The sequence below is a fragment of the Marmota marmota genome, unplaced genomic scaffold, assembly GCF_001458135.2.
Source record: "Marmota marmota marmota unplaced genomic scaffold, marMar, whole genome shotgun sequence".
Taxonomy (NCBI): domain Eukaryota; kingdom Metazoa; phylum Chordata; class Mammalia; order Rodentia; family Sciuridae; genus Marmota; species Marmota marmota.
The window spans coordinates 2,436,243-2,459,226 of NW_025999990.1; the positions used below are offsets into that span (position 1 = coordinate 2,436,243).

The following is a 22,984-nucleotide window of genomic DNA, read 5'->3' on the forward strand; positions in this document are numbered from 1 at the left end:
TTTTNAACTACTACTTACAGACTTCCTCTTCGGGGAAGACTCAGCTCCTTCTGCAAAAGAAAAGAAAAACACATATAGAAGATGTTATATTAACCTTAGACTACCAGGATCTTAACCAGACAAACATAAAATGTACCATCCTTCATTATACTGGATTTGGCATTCTCTATACTGAAAAGATTTTGATGCCATAATTGCATACTGAAGCCCTCCTTACACTGTTCTCTTTACACACTGTGTTTAAGGTATAAACACAGCTTAACTGAGTTCTGGAGGGCAAAAAACATCAATTCTCCTAGAGTAAAATACTAAGTTGAGTAGCATGGCCCTGTAATTGAGCATAAGGAAAATCTGAAGAACAAAAGGACTTCTCTGAACAGGAAAAATAGATAAAAGTAGTAGGAGAAATTTTGAAAGATTACAATTAAATCAAAGGTGAAATGAAAAGGGCAATGAAATCAGACTACCTTGTCCTCAAAAGAAACAAATTCATGTAAAATAGGATGCTTACCAAATATTTTACTTCATTATTTAAAATAAAAGATGGTGTCAAAGGATTCCTTCTGGTATTATTTCTCACAATGAATGTAATTTATTGCTTAAGATATTTAAAAGTAGGTTAATGAACCTCTAAAATGTAACCAGATGGCCACAACAATTACCAGAGGGTTTCAGAGTTTGAAAAGGAGGTTCTCACACTTATCTCAAATTAAGATCATTATCTACCTAACCACAGAGCTTTGGAAAAGAACCAACCAAACAACAACAACAACAACAAACCACCCAGCCAACCAACAAACATAGCAAACAAGTTCACCAAAAAAAGAAATCAACAGGGATTCAGAAAAACTCCTACCCAAAAATTACATATCGACCCTAATTAAAGAACAGGAAACAATGAGTCATGTGGCTACTTGAACATGAAATGAAGTATCCTACAAATCCCAAAGATTTGACCAAATTGGGTTATTCTTTCCCATAAATGTTATTTATTTTTTGCCTCCCAGGGTGAGCATTATCATTTGAAAGATGTTTCCCTCCTAACTTCAAACTCTCCTTTCCTGTCCCTTATATTATTGGATGTTGAAATGTTTGCTGCAGACAGCAGCCTTGGTATCATTTCTAAAAACTGAAATTTACTCCAGCTCATCTTGCAGAGTGGCCTTTAGTGATCAGAGTCAACCAAAGCAGAGGATGCCCTCCCTATTTACCAGCAAACGTGTTTCCAAGTCAAGTTATGATAATTGCATCACTGCTTAGTAATAGAAAGAACAATCAATAATTAGCTCAGAATTTCTTTTCAAGGGTTGCAGGGTTGAAGGATGTTTTAGTTTTTGCTCTTCTTGTTTGGTTTTTCTTTTTTTCTTGAATCCTTGAATTAGTCACAAAAAAATTATAGTATGTGCTGACCCTGGCACTTTGATTCTGAAACCTAAATATACCTGCATTTACTCAAAGCCCTAATGACAAGAGGAAAGTTTCTGACCAGGACAGTATTCTTTGGGAGCTGAAATGCAAACCGAAAACCAATGAGTTATTTTTTACATGTGTATCTTTGGTTATGCCTGTCACTAGAAATTGGTTTTGCATTCAGGTTGAAAAAAGAGAACTCCCTAGAAGGAATTCCTCACCATATTGTTTCGTTTAAAAAGGAACTGAGAGCTGCTACATAGCAAAAGGCATAGAGTCCAAAAGGGTAATACTGCTCTATCCAATAAGATGATCTGACAGCAGCACAGAAGACATCAGAAGTATTATCATTAATAAGAAAAAAAATGATAAATCAGATGGGACTTCAACTATCTATGCAAATAGATCACTAGGAAGATCTAAGAGAGACAGGGTCTCACTAAGTTGCTTAGAGACTTGCTAAGTTGCTGAGGCTGGCCTTGAACTTGCAATTCTCCTGCTTCAGCCTCCCAATTCACTGGAATTGCAGGTTTGCACCACTGTCTATAGCTTCAAAACTTTTTTAAAGCGTCTCTTAAAAATGGGGGGAGAGAGGGAGAAAAAAGGCTAGAACTGGATGGAAAATGGAAGAGATAAATATCTAAAGACAATAAGCTTATTTTAAGGCAATATTTAATAACAACTTTGGGGAGGCTATAGAAATAATCTAGGTGAGAAACGACTGTGGTTCAGACCAGCAGTGAAGATGTTGAGAAGCAGTCAGATTTTTAGATATGCTTTCACAGAATTTACAACAGAGCTGGATACGCAGCATGGAAGAAAAAGCATGGAGGAGTCAAAGATTTCTGGCCTAAGTAGATGAAGTCTGAGGGAAGAAGAGATTTGCTTGGACATGTGACATTCAAGAAGTCCATCTATACAAGAATGTAAAGTAGAAACTTCCAAATAGGCAATTGGACCCACCAATCTGGGTTCAGGAAAGAGGTCAGGACTGGAGAGAGATTTCGGAGTCATTGTCATCTAAGCCAGCGTGGAAAGCAATGAGAAGGAGAGAAGAGATAGAAAAAGGAGAAGGGAGTCCTGTGCACACAGGCCACGGCACCTCACCACTGAAGCAGTGGGAGGGTGGTGTTCCACATTGCCAAACGCAGAGTCCTTCAAAACAAGGGAAACTAAAGGTGGTTGACAAGCATAAAACCTATCATGGGGACAGATGCCAACACTCTTGAAGGTGACATGATGGCTGGCTATGCTGTCAGAAAAAAGTCAAGAATCGGGGAATGAAAGGCAGAGAACATGGCTACATCCAGAAAACAGCCCAGTTAGGACACACTAAAGGGGCACACTCCAGTGGATCTTTCCCTCCAGGAAGCACCTCTGACAGTCCCCACATCATTACCTGTAGCTCCCTGCAGGTCCCTGTGAGTATGGGCACGATCCCACCTGGGCCACTGTCCCAGCTGCCAAACAGGCATGCAAACAGTATCCTGGCTCCCCTCCTACAACAATGGGAAGCAGGACCAAGATGACCAAGACCCATGCTCTGGGAGCCCCTCCAAAAAAGGGAAGGATATCTGAAAGTTGGGCAACTTGCCTCCCCACTTCCTCCCACAAAAACCCTGAAAACAAACAGAATGGCAATGTCCAGCATGTACAATCTCCTCACCACTGTTCACAAACCAGTAGATGAAAACTTGCTGCACGTCCCCATAATCATCTTCCCTCAGTTCCTGGCTGCTCCACCCTCTCACCAAGGGTCAGCACCGGCGCTCTGTACCAACAAACTATTAATTTAGGGAGAGCACTTCAAGGGCTGAGATGTGCAAGTCAGTGTATCAGGCTCTATTGGGGACATGTAAAGGGAAAGAAACCAACATAAAATGCATCTAAAACCTAGATGGAAAAACTACACACACAATATGAATTAGAAGAGCTATCACTAGGTGTAAGATTATGTGCTACGACCTGAATGGGTGAAAGCTAACAGGGGAGAGAAAACAAGAGGAGATGAGATACTTGAGCTCAAGCAGTTGTTCTGAACACTGGCTAATTCAGCTAAAGGAGTGATTCTAAAACCTGTGTACATATTAATGTCACCCAGGGAGCTTTTTAAAATGTCATTGCCTGAGCACCACCCCTAGAGATCTAGAGAAAGAGTTTGTTTGCATAAGTTGCTTATTAGAGGGTAGTAATAATATTAAATCTCTCTAAGGACTATTAATTTGCATAAACCTTTGGATTTTTTTTTTTTACAGAATATTAATTTTCTAGGCTGTCATTATGGTAGTGAAGTTTGAGGTTCTTAGTCATTTCGTCTGCAAGTGAGGAGTGCTATGAGGTAAGGAAAAGTACCCCTGTCGTTATGATAGCGTCATTGGGAGCGGGGTAGCTCATACAGCCTGAAGATCCCTAAAGAAATGCCTGGGACCATATTTTTCTGGTCTCTGTTTCTGAGACTCACTTGTGAAGACAGAGCAAAATACAGAAGTTCATACCAATGAAGCAGATCTTATATGCAAGCTTGGTTCTGAATCAGAGCAGAAAGCTTTCAACAACTTTTGAAAAATCCAATAAGCAGCCTATAAAGCACATAAGTTCCCAGTAAAGCAAAGCTGGAAAATCTGTAGAGAGCTCTCTATAGAAATGCTGAAACATTCAAACCATTCAACCTGTAACACGCCAGCAAAATCCCTAGGGGAAATGTGAGGTGAGTGAAGAATCCTAAATCTCCCACTTTGTGCAGATTTTATTTCATTCTATTTTGTATCTATTTTCATTTAGGGCTAATAAAGCAAAACAAAATAAACCATAAAAGGTTCACACAAAATGCTTGCTGAGCTTTTATATAAATTTTACTTAATTAAAGCTACATACCCATTTTCTTGAAAAACAGAGAAACAAATATCATTCTTCTTTCCAAGAGGGTTTGTTCAGCCATGAACTCAAATAAATAGCTATTGTTCTCATGACTTTGACACTGGTCTCATAAATCCTTCACACAGACAAAGTTTCTGAGTCACAACATAGACATCTATTTTGGTCTTGTAAGAGCTTGTTGTTAAGAGAGTCAATGAAATTCTCGTAAGAGAATCACCTAGCTGCCTGGATAGGATGCTCAGCATTTCTAGGGAAAACCCAGAGGAGAATAACAATAGATCAGAGGCACAAAGCCACGAGATAATGGAATCAAAACTTGAGCCTACATCATCCAGCTCCATATTTACCTGCTATACTGTAAAAAATACCAGAGGATGGGGTATTAGTCCACTTTCCATTGCTATAACAAATACCTGAGGCTAAGTAACTAATAAATAAAAGAGGTTTATTTAGCTCACACTTTTGGAAGCTGAAAGTCAAGTGAGGCAGCCCCGTCCTTGTTCAGATTCTGCTTAGGGCTCCATAGGTAGATGGGATCACAATAGTGGCAGGACACCCTGGGAGATCAAATGGAGAGATAGGAAGCCAGAGGGATTCTGGGCCAGGCTTGCTCTTTTCATAACAATGTACTCTTACAGGAACTGGGGTCCTGCAAGAACTACCTAATCCCTTTGGAGAATGATGTCCCCTACTTACCTCCGACTAGGTCCTATCTCTTAAAGGTTCCACTACCTCCCAACACTGCCACATGGAGGACCAAGTTAACAACACACAATCCTTTGGGTGACTGCACTCAAACCATATCCAAACCATGCCAAGTGGGACACAGTGGTAAGGAGAGAAGGAGTTGGAATTACACAAACAGGGAGGGTTGGCATTGATCCTAATAACAACAACAAAAAGAAAAGGACTGCTTTTCCCCTAAAGAGGAAGACAGGTGCAGGTGGAAACAGGTATCTTTGCCTTTTTTAAAGAAGAGCTAAGTAAAACAAAGCAATTCACTTGGAGTTCTGTAGTTTCAGCAACACAGAGGACAAAAGTCTTCTTCCAAGGGTGAAAGCAAGGGCACATTTGGGGATTAAAGCAAGCAAAATGGGTTTCCTTTATTCAATCACACACCTTTTAGTAAAGGTTGACATGGCAGGTGCTGGGCCAGGCACTGGGGATAAAGGGCTTTACTCGCTGGAAAATGCAGTGTGAAAAGGCCTGGAATAGAGGTCTTTTCAAAGTATGCACTAATACTGAGGGTGTGGGGATGATCAGCTGTCTTTGAGGAGGGTCAGGGCTATTTCTTGCTCTAAGATATTCTCTGTTATGTGTGATTAGCAACGCTGGTGCAACTGACACTGTTCCCAACCTCCAGACTAAGCGCGGATTAAGTTAAGCTAATGACAAAGCTCATTTTCTTGGTCAGCATTAACCCCAGGAAGCTAATGGCAGCCACAAGGACAGGCAATAAGGTGGCAGAGGAGGACAGGGAGAAATGGGATTTTGGATGATACCTTTGAAACAATGGATCCAGCCTTGCCTAGCAGATATCTGGACTTCAGGGATTCATGAGCCAATCAAGTCTCTTTGTTGTTTAAACCAGTTTAACTGGTGTTGTCTGTTCCTGGGGATTGAAAAGTTCCTGAGTGACACAATACTTGTGTCTACTCTTTCTCCAGCAATGTCTGGGAGTCGGCCAGGCAGCCTGTGAATAGGTGAGGAAAGAGCCACTGCAGAAGAGGAAATGGATGACATCAGGTAGGGGACACAGCTCTGAGGGAGCTCAGTATGGCCAAGACACAGCAGAAAGATGACAAATAGGAAAGGAATACGGAGGCAGGGACAGGGTCAGATCATGGATGGTTTGTGGGGACAGTGTGCCTGCATCCTATAGGAATAGGCACTCACAGAACATTTAAACAGGAGAATCAGATGGCCAAATCCACTTGTTAAAAGGATCACTCTGGCGTTAGGGTGTTGTATCTGGGAAGCATGGTTGAGGGCCAGGACAAAAGATGAGGCATTGGGAAGCAGAAGGAGAGGCAGGCTAAAGAGAGCAATGCACAACAGGATCCAGGGGAGGTCAAAAGTGATGCTGGCACTTGTGTGAAGGTTGGAACCACCACAGTCGAGCCAAGGGCGGGTGCCACAGAGATGAAGAAAGGGGCTTTCAGATATCAAAAACATTGAAAGTCTTTCAGAGGTTAAATGATGGAATCTGAATGTGGATGAGGGGATGGCAAAACTGTCTATGCTAAGCCCATGTCTTGCTGCATGAAGTTAAACATCATTAAGGGAAACTAAAAAGTTGCATACCTTAAAATTTAATACAAATGATCGGACCTGTTTTTCTTTAGTGAGCTTACCTACCTTCATCAGCTAAGTAATGCAATCTAACATTCATTGCATGATGGCATACATCATTTTGTTTCGTCTTCAATATTATTCCCATTTACAGATGAGAGAATGAAGGACAGACAGCTTAAGTAACTCGCACAAGGTCACAGAGCTGATACATGCCTTAGGTTGTTCTTGACTCTACGTCTGTCTGCATTCAGAGTATTTGAATTATTTTCCATCAGCAAGTAATGATTTAGTATATTTGCACCAGGGACCCCTGCGTGTAGGCTATCAAACTGCAGAGTTGGTAGCACACTGCCAATTACTCATGGAAAGGAGAAATACAACACAGATCTTGGCAGCTCCTTCTAAGCAAATTTCACACTTAAATTGTTTTTATAGACTCTGATTTTTTTTGAAGCAAAGTCCTGCAAATACATTGCTTTTAACACACATTTTTGTCAAGTAGAAAAAGCGTAACAAGCCAAATAATCAGCTAACCCCAAGTAAATGAGCACATGAAACAAGCTTCCTTTCCAGTCAATTATTACAGCTTTTGATGCTTCCCAAAGGTTATACCCTTGATGTCAAAAAATCAAGCTTAAGAATGAGATACTTGTATATGCACCGTCTTCCAAGCCAGAACCACAAAGGAAATCTGTCCCCAAAGTCAAAGTTCAGGGGCTTTCCTGAGTAGTAACTAATACAAATGTGACTAACAGCCCTAGTTTATTAAGTATTCAGTATACACTAAGTGAAATGCATTTAGTACCTCAAGGTCAACAGCCTCCAGCCCACAGAAACATATTTTGTGTAGTCACTTTGTTCTCAAAGAACAAAAGGACTAACTCTTTCAAGTGAAAGTTTCTGTCTTTTTTGAAATTAAGGAAACTAGTTTTGATCATATTAGAGAAGCCAGCCCTTACAACAAAAGAAACTAAAATAGAAACACATAATAGAGCAATTGAACTTAAAGCTAACAAACATCCTTAAATCAACAGTCAGTCATACCCATCTTCCAATACAAGACAATGCTGGAAAAGTATCCTTGAGAAATCTTCTTATCCTAAGACTCAGTTTCCTAAATTATAAAATGAGTTTAAGACAACTTATCTCAAAGGGTGTTAGAATTAATGACAATGCAGGTATGCTTTCAGCATGGTTCTGAAATATAACAACACCCTGGATATTAGCTATTCTTACTTAAATGCACCACTCACATTCATTGAGGCAGCTGAGGCACAAGCAAAGAGTTCTGATAAATATGCATTAAACTAGTGAGCAACTGGGCCTGACTCACACACTTCCTCCACATCTCAAGATGGAACCTGGACATGGTTCTGTAAAACAACTTGAAGTCTCAAAGCAGATTTTTGAGTGTCAGTAGAATAGAATGCCATAGCCCGCTATTAAATCAGTAGGAAGATTCTTTAGCAGAAGGAGATCATACACCATTGCTAGATAATTAGAACACAGCTGTCTTTGAGACAATGCAAATTTGGAGGTCCTTTGTAATCTCTATAAAATCAAGGCCATCATGAACAAATTTTATGAATTTCTTTTTTTTCCCCCTAGAACAGACATGAAGTCTCTGGATAAATTAGTGTATCAACCCGGCCACTTAACTGTGTTTCTTGTTACTGGGGAGGCCCATGACCTACAGTGAGCTCGGATAAAAAGGCAAACACTGCACAGCTGTGCCCCACAAGGCTCTGCAATTCTTTCAGTTCTTCCATCCATTACCAGCAAATTAAAGTAAATTCAAAATATTGATCTGCACACCCCTATATGGGAAGAAAGTTACCATCGACTTTTATTGCTTATTGTTGGGTCCAATTCCCTAGAATCAATAAAAGCTACAATGTTCATAAGCGTCTAAAAAGCTAGTTAATATAGTGGATATGAGACACCTTTTAGAATCACTATAAATCTATATGATTCTTCAACAGAAGAGCAGCAAACATCTTCAGTGTTCAGAAGCCTTATTTGATTTTAGAGTCTTCTCATTATGAGGAAAATGCCCTGGGAAAGAAGTATCAATGACAGGGAATAAAAACTAAACAATTAGAAATAACCCTGCTTAAAGGGGGCTTCATTTTTACCTTTTGGTTCCCTTGCATTTGCCACACCCAAATCACTGTCAAATGCACAATCATTTACAAGTTGTGATCATTCTTAAAAGGCATATCTTAACAGAGATTTAAGATGAGTTCTTGACTATGCTTTCTAAGCCCCATCAAATAAGGGCAGTTTGCCTAAAAACAACATTTCAACTGTCCCTAATTTAAAGAAACAATATCCTTTTATGAACCATTTTTTTAAAATCAGATAATAATTCAAAAGTTCCATTAAAATTACAGACAACTTTAATACAAAAAGAAAAAGGGTTTGTTTTTTTTTATAGAACCAGGAAACAGAATTGGATGAGACTATGTGACCAGGGATAGTGAATTTACTCTGCTGAGATTAATCATTTTTATTTACTAAGGACACCTCGTAGTTTATCTATCGGTCACTATTCTGAAAGCCTATTTTAGTGTAGAAATTTACTGGCAAATCAGCTCAAGGGAGCTTTTGAAGTGTTATATGAAGCTAATCCCCACAAGTCAACTTTCTTCTGGCCATTTCTCTCTATCTAAATGCAAAAGACGACACTTAAAATGTACATATAAAATAGATGAGAGCAATGGAAGATTAATGGCACACATATTCAAATAATCAATAATGTGAACTTAAGCCTCTAATAGTGTTGAAATTTATTGTAAAGAGATCACAGAATGAAATAAACAATTGGCTTGTAGAGGATATATTTCATTTAGTAACTAATAGATTCTATCTGTTAACAGGTACAGCATCTGACATTTTTAAAAGTATTTTGCTCTCCAATATGCTGTTTTAAGTAACATCAGCTGAAAGTATTCTGGAGCTGGGAACTTCAAGATTGAAGAATATGGTCTGAAGTTGGACCCTTTATCTCCCACTTTATGCTTTTCACTCCAACACCATTAGGAAAACTGGTGCTACCATGGATACCCCTGCCCTGATAAAACTCAACTTTGTTCTAGAAACTGCCAGACACTATGCGACACACTTTCTCACACAGGATATCTTGGAAGCCTTGCCCCTATGCTGCAGTTATAGGCAGGATCACCACCATTTTTTCAGGCAGGGAAACTAAGTCTTGGAAAAGTGACATCATGACAGGCCTAACATCAGTGGCACTACATTTGAGAGCAGAGCAAAGACAAAAGTAGCCTAGGTCCTTGAAGACTCCATTGTGATAGTGCACCAACCCTCAGCCAAAAAAACATTTTTATTTTAAATATAAAATTTATTATAAATTCCAAATGTTAAAGCTGCCATTAGTTGAGTTTTCTGTCACTTGCAGCTAAATACATTCCTAAGTGATACTCTCCAAAAGTCCTTAGCCCTGAACTTGGCAAGTCAGTTTTGGATTTGCAAAAGGAAAAAGGGGTATTCAAATTGGTATTCAAATACATACTACAACAACCTTGGAACCATGAGGGCTGGTGCTTGTTACCCAAAGAAAAGCACTAAATATTGATGACTAAATGCTCCTTAAATTAGTTGACAACAAAATGCTCATTAAATTAAGCATAGGTTCTATGAAGAACAATAGCCTTGGAAACAATGATTACAGATCTGTCAATTTGTTTCCTTTTTCCAAAATATATTTGGAAGGACTGCATACTGTGTGTTAATGACTTTGAAGTAAACCAAAGAGACTCTAAGCTTAATGGCATCACATTTGTGACAGTTAATTAGCAGAAAATATTTCAGTGCAGGGAGGTTTTTGCCTTTTTTTTTTTTTCTTTGAAAGCATCAAAAGCAATAAAAGGCTTTGGGGTTTTAATTGCTTTTACTCAGAGACTGAATACTGTTCTCATTGCAAAAACAGAATCCTTCCTTCAAAGTCAAAATGATCCCTTGTGATTTCTATGGATCACAAAGAGTACAACTGGGGTAGACATTTAAATATGAGACCTAAGAAAAATTTTACAAGGTGGGCTCTTATTTTTGTTAACAATAATATAAAGTGATTCCCAAGCAGGAAACCCCTTCCCTTATCACATGTGAATGCAGCCATCTGCAGTTGAGGGATGGGCTTGGGTGGTTGTTTTCACTTTGGTTTCTATTATACTAATTGGGTTCTTCCTTGGAAAAATAAAAAATATACTAGAATCATATTGGACTCATGTGCTTTCCTGAATTACACAGAAGGGATGTATTTTTACAATGAATTCCACTGGATTACCTTATAAATCTGAAATTGATAGTTGATTTTGGACTCAATTTCTATAGACTAAAAGTAAAAGCACACAAAAGAATGATAAAAACAGAAGACAAAATAGTATAAACAAAGGGGAGAATCAACATTAGAACAAGAGAACTCCTAACAATCCAAAGTTTCAGGCAGCCTAAACTATCATTTAAAGCCACCTTATTTAGACAAGTTGATGAATTTGTAGTCATGCTTTTAAACAGTTCTGTAACTTGTAAGGCTACAAAAAAAGAAAACTGAATTATACTGAGTTAAATTGTTTATCAATGAGAAAATAAAAACTATAGCTAGAATAAAATAGACTATTGAAAAACTGTCTCTTAAAAAGAAAAATTCTAAATATTCAAGTCCTATATGTTAAATCTTATATGCTAATTGAATTAAGTTGCTAACCCATCTATCCTTAGGACCTCCAGCAGAAATACACTGAGGTGCAGAATCTCAGAGAGGTGGATAGGAAGGATGGCTCAGAAGAATGGCACCTGTAAGCCATAGGGAGTGAAGCCTCATTTTGCATATGGCTTTGGGCAATTTACTTGCCCTCTCTGTGGCTTTCTTCCCTTGTTGGAAATTGAAGATTATCAGAGCTCATAGTGTTGTTGTGAGGATTAAGCAAAATAATACATGTAAAGCCAGAAAAGTAACCGCACACATCAAGCACTCTAATATTAGGTTATTATTCTATCTTAAATACACATATACAAATCTGACATTGAAACCCTAAGGTTTTGCAATTTGAAAGCATAAACTATTCAACTACATAATAAGTAGTTATGCGGATATCTCTTCAGCGCATCAAAGGGCAGATAAAAATGAGTAATAAATTTAAATATTCTAAGCCTACTTCAATGAGAGCTTAGAGACTCTCTTCTATTCCTGTATTCATGATACACCCAGGTGCTTTCCAATTTGAGTTCTGCGACTTTAAAATTAAGCCAATATGGATTACCTAAGCAATTGCAATTGTTGTTTATCAAGCATGAAGTCCACCTCTTAATGAAAAACAAACTTTTTAAAAAGCTAGATTGCGGGCTGGGGTTGGGGCTCAGAGGTAGAACACTCGCCTAGCATGTGTGAGGCACTAGGTTCAATCCTCAGCACCACATAAAAATAAAATAAAGGTATTGTGTCCACCTACAATTAAAAAATAAATGTTTAAAAAAAGTCCGATTGCATTTTGATCCATACACATGCTAAACACATTGTCCTATGTTCCACATATTCTATAGCTGTGTATTTTAAGCAGATCCTTTTCATCTCAAGTAGCTTTCATTCAAGCATAAGAGACAAAGTATTTCTTGCTATGACCAGGAACAATATGCTAGATTTCTTACCCACTCTGTTTGCATTCTGTTATTTTTCTCTGTCCACCTTTCATCAATAAATAACAGTGTTGCTTTAACTAAAAAGTGTGGAAAATTCTGATTGAATTTTCCACTTCAAAGTACACAAAATCATTTCATCTAACATGCTGTGTTAGAAGATGTATGCTCCATTCTGACCTCCTGTTGCAGTCTATTTCAAGTATTGGTGATGCACCATATCACTGCATGCCTGGCGAAGTAGAGTAAACATATTGACTGAGAAATGTTTTGAAAACCCCCTATTCCACACAGATCCAGCTACTGTCAAAAATCACAAAAATGTTTGCATTCTGTCTGCGCAAGAGCATGACAGAGCTCTAGGAGAAATTCCCACAATAAATAAAGCCAGCTTCTTGCAGAACATACCATCTGATCAGGATTGTGCAGGACTGTAGGGCTTAAGCTAAAGGGAAAGGGATGCAAGATCCAGCCCAAATAACAAGCTTAGAGGTGTATGAGAGAAGACGTTATTAAGCGTGCCCTTCCTTTAACCTATTTGCAAGGTTAAAATAAAATTTAGCAGAAGAGATTACCACTGCTAGTGAGAAGGCACTACTCACCCGGTGGCCAAGGAACTCAAGGAGAGAAAGGTAATGTATTGATTGACCTTTCCTTCCAATTGCCATCTAGGCGGCTAGCTGTCTTTTTTCATTTGGGGGATATGACAGCTGACCCAGCTTATTTTCCTGGACTGGCAAACTAGGACAGTCCTTGGACAAGTTAGGCAGCTGAGAATGGTATACTCCTACAATAAAGAGTGTGTAGGAAACCCTGAGCCATAATGTAAAGGCTTCTGGGTTGAATCTCTTTCTTCCCCCCACTGAAAGTTTCCTAGTTCCTTATTAGAAAGCAGTGGGAAAGGCATTTTCCAGGGACAGAATGACAGCCCAATACAAATTTTGCATAGTTCTTATAATAAAGAGCAACAGGATCCATTTACCTCAGTATTTCCCCAAAGTGCCTTAGAACTTTGTTAATAGGTATTACTTGACAAGAACTTAAAGTTCCTTGGCAAAAGGTTCTGTGTTCAGGTATGCTTAAGAAAAAAATTCATATAGCTCAGAGAACTGACTTACTGTGAGATCTCAAAATGTTTATAATCTCAGCATTGTATCTGTTAAGAGCAAAAGTGTAATCTGTAATGTTCTCCAAATCAATGGGGCCATAAAACATTTTGGGGAAAAGCACTGCTCAGACACATATACAGAACATACTTTGAGAAAGTAGGTTTAATTCAGTCCTGTTTTTACTAAAATGCTAGGATCACCACAAGAAAAATACACTTATTTTTCATTGCCATACAATACATCAGTTTATTATACTGAGTAACTTTGAATTCACAGTCTTGAATTGCACTATGATGAAAGAGGTAGGTGGCCTTTGCTGTCATTCAATAAGAGTCCCCTTGTGCATCTCACAAGATTGCAACAACAAATCTAAAAGAATACCAAACACAAGAGCTACAGAAACAAATGCATTGTGCACTACAGTGATGAAATCTCTAAAAAAATAAACACAAGGCATAAAAATACATGACCACCATACCATAGCCCTATAGTTCATGTGAAAGATAAACCTAGTAAACAACATAATGACAGAATAACACAACTATGCTCTATTTATCAAGGGCCAAGACATTTTTGTTCCCTTTTCTCTACTGGAAAATTTCCTACTTCTTAGTCTTCTATTAAGTATGCAGATAATCACAAGAAACTATTTCTCAAGACAATATGAATGAGGAAATGAAACATGTTGTAAGTTTGGCTGGTCCTTCTCGCCCCATCTATGGCAGATCCCTCCTTCTCTTGCTGCTCCACTTACTTAGATTGACAGCTGGCATGGATCTTTTTCTTCTTTGCAAGAGCTTATTACTTTTTATTTTATTTATTTTTTTTATTTATACCCTTAGCATTGTTGACAGTTTTCTTTTAAACTCTGATTTCGTGGCTTACCCAACCTGTTTTGATTGTTAGGGTAAGATCAATGGTCCCTTGCGATAGGGTCCATCCTGAGTGGAAGAGGAAGTCTCAGAAATAGAAGGTGGGTTCTTATAATTGTTCAAGTGGGCACTTAACACTTGAATAAAAGAAAAGAATAAACTAAGACAAATAATATTTACTTCCAGTAAAAGGTAAGCTTCTTCCTTATCATAGCCTTTGCGTAGAGATGCTGAGTCATTCTGCTGTCTGCCTGAGCTGGGACTGGGTATTGTTGGGACCCAGAGTCAATCAAAGAAACAGGCAATACAAACAGATAAAGAGATAGCCAAGATCCTGGTGTTATCAAAGATCAAAAATTAACTATGCTAAAGGACACAGTGGCAAATGCAGGTCAACAGGAATGAAGACATGAATAATTCTGATGAAGAAGTATAACTATAAGAAGGAACAAAAAAGGGAAAAATTAGACTGAAAAATACAGCAGAATGAAATGGGCTGACTGTCCGGCAGAGGAAAACAGGAAAGGGTCAGCAGAGTTTAACTTCAACATAAATTATCCACAATGAATCACCCAGGGGAAAAGAAAATAAAAAGCAAAACAAAAACACCAGTGTTTAAGATCTGTGGGACAGTATCAAACTGCTGAACAGAGATACATATGTCATCCTGGGAGGAAAGGAGAGAAAATGGGGTAGAAGCTGTATTGGAATAGAAGATGGCCAAGGATTTTCCAAAACTTGGTGAAAATCATCAATCCACATACCCAAGAGACTCAGTGAACCGAATGCATACAAAGAAAACTATACTTGGGCACATGATAGTCAAATCCCTTCCAGGAAGGAAGTAAGTAATGCTTATGAGGTAATGGGAAGGGACACACACACACACACACACACACACACGCGCGCGCGCGCGCGCGCACACACAGGGGGTGGGGTTGCAGAGAGAGAGAGAGAGAGACTTGAAAAAATGTTCAAACAGGCAATGGAGTTATAAAGAGATTGAAACAAGTTATAAAAAGCAGCACTGCCGACCTCTGAGCTTGGGCAAGTATGTGGATCTGAGAGCTTTGGTTGCTCCTCAAACATTGCTAGGCAACAAACTCCTTCCCAGAAGCAAGATAAGACTTGACCGGACTTGCCTGATGAAATGTCTAGGTTATTTTTTTAGAGTTGCTGGTCATGTTTTGATTTGCTTTTCTTTTTGACCAGGGGTGATGGATGAACACAGGGACACACAGGATACAGAAGTCCTTGAAGGCAAAGGGATGATTTTGGTAGTTTTTAATAAACCCAGAAATCAAATCAGGTAACTTAGACTTGATCTATCCTGTGATCATTTCACCTCTAAATTAAAACTATTTCCTATACCCTTTCTCCAAATAAATTGCTAATTCCATCTTGGCAAACTTCCTGTTATATAAGTCTTTGGCTAGCACAACTATAATGACTCTGAGAAAAGTCAACAAACATAATTCACTAGTGTTTTAAAGTACTCGGGGGGGGGGGGAATTTCCCCTGTAGACAAGAGGTGTNCCTTTTTTTTTTTTTTTTTTTTTGCATTGATGGTGAACATGGTCAAACAGTCCATTGTTAAGGGAAAGTTAGGCATTTCATTAGAACTCAATAGAAGTCAGAAATGGCCAGATTGCTATTGAGGTTTAGAAAATGGCCGAGAATAAAAAGGAAGAAACTCCAGGTCAAAGAGTTATAAATTTCTTATTGTTGTATGACCAATGTGATTCTGCATCCTGTACAATCAGAAAAATGAGAAATTATATGCCATTTGATTCAAATGTATGAATTGTCAAGATCATTATACTGTCATGTGTAACTAATAAAAAAAATTTAAAAAAATTTTATGCTGGGTGCAATGTCACACGCCTATAATCCCAGTGGTTCTGGAGGCTGAGACAGGAAGATCGTGAGTTCAAAACCAGCCTCAGCAATGGTAAGGTGCTAAACAACTCAGTGAGACCCTGTCTCTAAATAAAATACACAATAGGGCTGGAGATGTGGCTCAGTGGTTGAAGAGTACCCCTGAGTTCAATCCCCAGTACAAAAAAAAAATTTTTAATGTAAGATGATGGATATATTTCTTTATAGTAATAATTTTACTGTTTACACACACACAAATATATGCATGATAACATCATGTTATATACCTTAACTATACACAATAAAATTTATTTTAAAAATTTAAAAATTGGGCAATATATTAACATGGCTCAAAATTCATACAGTATTGAAGAGGGATTTTGTTTTTTTTAAATCCCTTCTACCCCTGTTTTCTATCAGTTCCTATACTCCTATCCCAGAGAGAATGATTATTTTTAGTTTTGTGTGTACTTGTGCAGAATTTATGGCAAATGTGCAGTATTTGACTACCTATGCCAATATAAGTATACGTTCTAATTCTCCTACTATTATTATAGAAAAGAAAATATATTAAGTCCATTAGGTAGTCTTTATTTTTCCCTTTGATGAGGAGATGCTTCCATATAAAACAGAGTCATTCTTTTATATAGCTGCATGTTATTCCCCAGCATGGGTGAAGTACAATTTGTTTACCCAGTTGACTGTTAAAAGATGTTTGGGCTAGTTCTAATCTTTTTGCTATTAAAATTTATGCTATAATAAATATGATTTTCCAGGATTCACTTCACATGTATGCTGGTATAGCTAATAGTTATACTACCTAAGAAGAGACTAGTGGTTTGAAATGTCCATATATATTTTCTTTTGATTAATATTGCCAATTTTCCCTCTCCACAGGTCGTACTTACATTCCTACCAGTAATTTTAGTAAGGAAAAAAAAAAAGCAATTTCTCCAGAAAGTGTTATCACACTTTTAGATTTTTGCTGATCTGATAGGTGAAGAAACATGTCACAATGGTTTATTTTCATTTTTATTTTTTTGTAGTTGTAGATAAGACACAATGTTTTTATTGCATTTGTTAATTTTTATGTGGTGGTGAGGATCGAACCCAGTGCCTCACGAATGCTAGGCAATCCCTCCGCCACTGAGCTACAGCCCTAGACCTCACATCAGTTTTTATTTGCACTTCCCTTATAAGGCTAGTTGAGAACCATTTCCTATGCATAAAAGTCATTTATTTGTATTTGCTTTGCTTTGAATTGTCTATTTGTGCCCATTGTCCATTTTTTTATGGACTTCTTAAGGGTCTAGTATTTCTGTTAAAGCCAGTGGAGACAAAATCTCGTAGACGGGAATAGACAGGCATAGACCTCTGGGGCCTAAACACTTTCAGAGAGTTCTGTAGCACTTGCTTAGGCAGCATGGAGTCAGGTGGCAGGAGAGTAGTATCTGCATCTAAGGATTTCTCTGGCACTTGAGGTAAAAAGAGCATTAGCACTACTTGAGGCAAAACAGTAAAAATAAAAGCGATTGCCTTTCTTTTCAACCCCTAGAAGACATGCCTGGGACACTGCCTAACCCTCCAGATGGCAGTGGCACAGAACAGGCATGATGGCTAAACTGTCTGATCCTGGCCTCAGGCTCACTACCTCTGTGACCTTGTGGGCGTTTCTGAACTTCACAGCTCTGTCCTGACCAAAGGTAGTGAATCATTGTGCACAAAGTCTGCTAGGAAGGTAGAAGAAGACAGTGTAAGTTAGTATTCAACATGCATCATGATATTCTTTTGGAGATGGAGAGAACTGATCACTTAGAATGTGGGAAAACACTCTGCTTTTGGTGTGATCCACACTGTGACAGTCTTGTCCTATAAAATGGCAAACATGGCCCATAGGAGTTGAAATTGAAGTCAGGGGTCCCACAAAGTTAAAGAACGAGTAGAGAAAAGAGGAAAATATCACCTATCAGAGCAACGTAACCTTTTTGTTAACATCCAAATCATGGTAGGTATTTATTGGTCTGTTTGTTGGTTTTTGTCTAATGAAAACTTATAGCTCAAACTTTTATCCTTGGATATGGGGAGGTGGCCATAAAATTCACTGTGAGAATTCTCTTTTTTTCATTAGTTCTCTTTACCCCTCAGCCAGTCAGAAGCAAATGAGGTAAAATCAATGAAAATTAAAGTTTTTTTTTTTTTTTTTAATGACCGATACCCACAGCAATTTCAGAATGGTTTACATTTCTACTGTTTCACTTTTAAAATCTTATGTTTCATGATGCTGCTTTCCCAGCGCCTCATTTAGTGCACAGTAAAACTGACAGAAGGTTTTTTTCCTTCTTCCTTTGTTTGTCAGGGGTACCTGTTTCTTGATCTGGGTGCTGCTCTTATGGGATTGTTCAGTTTCTGGAAATTCAGCAGGCCATATTCTTTGAAACTATACTACTTTTCAATAGCTAGTTTTGTACACATGAATCCTCTTCTGGGAAACAAAACTAGTCTGAATCCATAAAAAGGAAGTAGCTGCAACTGCCAGGCCTGTGCCAACGGTACCATCTGTAGAAAGTATTAGCTTCTCCCGCCACAATGGTAGCTGTGTCCATCACTGCCAGGTGTGAGATTAAGAATAGGGATGAACTACATTTGAATCCTGGCTCCCTTTGACTAGCTGGGTGATCTTGTGCAAATATTCAACGCCACTGTGCTTCTGTTTCCTCCTCAGCAAAATGGCAGTGAAGGTGTTTGAGGACAGATAGATGTGAATGGTGGGAACATGAGGTTAAGAGAATCATCTTATAAAATGGACCCACTGTGCTGACCCCCCACACGGTTTCTTTTCCAAGAAGCAATTTATCTGCAGCCCTGCCTGACCTCAATGGATAGGATATGTCACATTCTTCAGCAAACTACCTATTAACTGCAGGAGAAATGCAGGCCCAAAATAATGTCAAGGGGGAAAAATGCAGGAGACTTTTGTGACCAGATACTGAAACTCCTGGAAATAAGGATAGTCCCTCTTATCCATAAAATATATAAGAATGTATAGTTAAGAATCAATTAGAGCCAGTCAGCATGGGCCCAGGGGATCTAGAGTTGCCATGGCAGTGGGGACTTGAAAGTCTGATGTCAACTTGCTGTCAGTCAATAGTCAAGAGGGACTCTCTGGAAACTTCTCTGGGATCCTCAATAAAACGGAAGCGCAGGAGAGGCACTCTATCCATCTCCTCTCTGAGACGACCTACTCTTTCCCTTGAGAGTGTCCCCTTCCCATTTTCCTATCCCGTCAATAAACTCATACCTGTTACTCTGAGCAACATGTCTGAAATCTTTTTGACTTGATTGGAAGAATTGGGGTTTGTAGAAGGGGTCTTCACGCTACCTCAATTTCTGGATAGGCCCCAGCTCCATAATAATGGCACTGGACATTCTAAGGTTACGATGAGTGTGAAGGGAAATTGTGTGTGAAGCTCCTGGAACCACATTGGCACAGGCCAGCGTTGCTTAGGTGTTGGCAATCCCATTAGTCCTGGGAGCATCACCTCTCTCACAGGTGATCCCTTCCCTTATGTCATAATGTTTGTCTACATTCTCCTGGAGAGATCTAAGAGAATGTTGAAAAGAGGGTGAGGAGAATCCTACACTTCCCTCCAGAGCATGATCAAGTTCCAGTGGGCTACTGTTCAGTCCCATGCCCTTGCCTCCAGCCTCCAAGCAATTTTCCCACCATCTCATGTACATTCTGCCCTTCATATGTGCTCCTGCAAAATGACTGTATACAGTGCAGTGTGCATCTGTTTTTAATTGACACTAAAAGTAGGGTGCTACAGAATTGATTATAAGCTTATTCCACACAGTAATGTGTTTTAGGCTCTATCCACATGACTGTGTGTTCCACCCTGTGGGCTGCTGCTTCTAATCACTGTTACTCCACAGCATCACCCTATTCTCCCAGTCATCCTTTCAGCTGTCTACTGCTATTGTCTGTGCTTCTACCTTTGCAGCAAGCAACACTGCTGCAAGAGGTATCTGTATGCATGTCCTCACACAGACGCAACTTCTTTAGGACAGTGATCCCTGGGTCAAGGGCAATCTAACAAGTGTTGCCAGTTCATTCCCCAAAGCAGCCTGCTTACTCTACAGAATGTCTGCCCCAGACCACACATTCATAAAAATGCTCCTAATGAGGAAGGGGGTGTTATTATTCTTTCATTGCACTGATGAAGAGAGAGACCTTCCCTTGGCTTCAGTTGTTGTATCCAATTTGAAAAGAATTCTGTGTGATCTCAGAGGCGGACAATGACAAGAGCCTTCATGTTGACCTGTCATATATATCCTTCAATCTGGTCCAGCCCATGACAACTTGCGATACTTTTGTAATATGCCTGCCCATACACATGCTGTTTAGAAAGTCCTAACCTTCCTTTAAGGTGCAGATGAAAAACCACCACTTCCAAGAAGCCTCTTCCAACTGCCACTCACACATCTCCCTCCACTTAAAATCAACACAACGCTGATACTGTTTACCATGCAGTTTATTACTGTCTCTGCTTTATTTCTTTGCCAATGAAATCACATTCTTGAAGGAAAGAATCCCATCCTACAAGTTATAATTCTTCATGCCTAACACACTGCTGAGAATATAGCAGGCATCCAAAAATAGTTAGAACTACAGACTTTTAACAATGAAGATTTTCTATCTCAAAAACCAATTGATGCTAACTTCTTTTTACAAAAGAGAGGAAACTTCCAGAAAAGTTAAATAATGATGACCTATTAACTATGATAATAGCATTCATAATTTACAGCTTGGGGATTGATGAAGTGCCTGACCATGTGACAAAATATTTCATGCATATGTCACGGAATCTTCAAACCAATCTGATAAGAATCATATTATTTTGGTCCTCATTTTGTGGGTGAAAAAACTGAGGCTCTATCAAAGTGTTTAAGGTCATAACTAATAAGTTTTAGAAATGAGATCCATGCTCATTTTAGTAAGGACCAAAGATAACTTGTAGATAACTGATGTCAAAACAACAAAACTATAAGGTATCTCAAAGATTTTTATTAGAAATTTGAGATTCCCTAAAGGTCTTTATAAAAAAGTTTACACAGTGCAACATTTTATGTGACTAAAATACTGCCCGGAATAATTATGGCAACCAGTCTTCCAGTCCCTTCCCCATCTTTTTATGTTCTTAAATATAGTAACAAGCATGGCATCCTCCAAAAAAGAAGAAATTATTCTTTAACACTTGAAATTCCTGGGACTAAGAAGGCGCTAATTACCATCTAGAAACTCTATGCATAATAAGACCCAAAAATGTAGATAATTTGAAGTCTATACTCTCAGTGCTTTAAAAAAAAAAATCAATCTATTTTCTTCTGATATAACAGACTGAAAATTCCATGTTTTTCCACTGTTTTTATTTTATAGCATCTATGCAACTATGAACTCTGGTCCAGGCAGCTCCTTCCTCCGTCTGAACAGTGGGTTTCTGAGGTCTCAAAGATATTTACTGTTCAGATAGGTAAAAATGAAAAAAAAAAAAAAAAAGGATCAATCCTAAAAGGTTTATAGTAGTGAGAAAAGAAGACCATCTGCTCTGAGATAGCTCTGGGCTGATTTTCCCAGCAGGGGAGCCCAAGTTTTATAAACCTCATTCTCATTAGAGAAAAGGAGAGAAATTGCTGAGAATTAGTATAAAGGATTTTAAAGCCCTACAGCAGACTGAAACCATGGATCTTAGACGGACATGCAGGTTTTTGTATGAATTAGCTGTGTATTGGGGTGGTTTGGTTTGTTTATTTAAAGAATAGAATGTTACAACACTTCCTGGTTTTGAAATTTATTAGATGCTACGCCTGCCGCTATTTGCACTCACACGCTCAAAATTTTCAATACAATCTTTATGAACCTATTTATTCTGGATCAGCAAAGCTTCCAAGGTAAAATGACAGCTCATGGGGAATAAATCTTCATCATCCTTTTGTGCTGAAATGCCAGGAGATTTGAAAACTAATCCTCTGCACCCTCCCGTGTTCTCTTCTGTCTACCAGATCGTGTCCCCGATGCTCCTGTACCAAATTGATTTTTATTTAACAGAGGCCTTTACCAGCTCCACAAATAACAGCTCTGTGGTCTTTGAACTATGATTCCTACTGCCCGTTTTGCTTCATTCTTTGTTCATTTGCTGTGTTAACAGCGTTCCTACTGGGGGACAGACAGGTGAGTATATTCTCAAAGTGAAAGACACTTTAGACATTCCCAGTGGATGAGCTTAGCCAATCAGAGGTGCACTGCTTATCTTTGATCTCCTCCCCCCCTCACTCTTTACTATTATTCAAATAAAACAGATTTCAAAGCTTGTTTTCCCACACACTAAAGCACAAAAGCCTTTCAGAGGCAAAGCAAAAATTCAGACCAAAAAAAAAAAAAAAATAGCCAACACCTTGAGCAGAAAGTGAGCCCCTTATTATGGGCACCCATACCTCCCCCCACTTTTAAAATCATTTCTGTTTTGAAAATTAATTTCCACTGAAGACACTGGTGGAAGATAGCGAGGCTCTGAAAGTATTGAAGAATAATGCTGTTCATAGAGGGATTTTAGGACTGAGAAATGCCATTCAAAAATCTTAGACTAAATGGTAGAATATCTAGTTTTCAACAGTGTTCGTAAAAGAGAAAAACAATTCCGCAAGTTGGTTGAGAACATATCACATATTCCTGTTTTTGCCAATGACAAAACAGAGAGTAATGGGGGTTCAGGTGACTAGCCAAGGCCACGGAGCTGGTTTACAACAAAGTTCAATGTACAACCTAGTCCAGTGTATTCTCTGCACCACACCCCATGGTGATTGGGAAGCTAAATGTTACCATCTGAC

At 38.7% G+C, this 22,984-nt stretch overlaps 1 protein-coding gene across 9 annotated transcripts in view; it reads right to left on the minus strand.

Moving 5' to 3' along the window:
• The window catches only part of Mast4 (microtubule associated serine/threonine kinase family member 4), a 555,412-nt gene that overhangs the window by 261,629 nt on the left and 270,799 nt on the right, over window positions 1-22,984 (minus strand). For 7 of the 9 annotated variants that reach the window (XM_048806078.1, XM_048806082.1, XM_048806083.1 and 4 more), the window contains one exon: window positions 19-50. In XM_048806078.1, coding sequence (XP_048662035.1) covers window positions 19-50 — 32 coding nt within the window. Of the gene's footprint in view, window positions 1-18; window positions 51-2,809; window positions 2,976-22,984 lie in introns of those variants that run through there. The other 2 variants (XM_048806081.1, XM_048806080.1) reach the window with 1 other exon arrangement.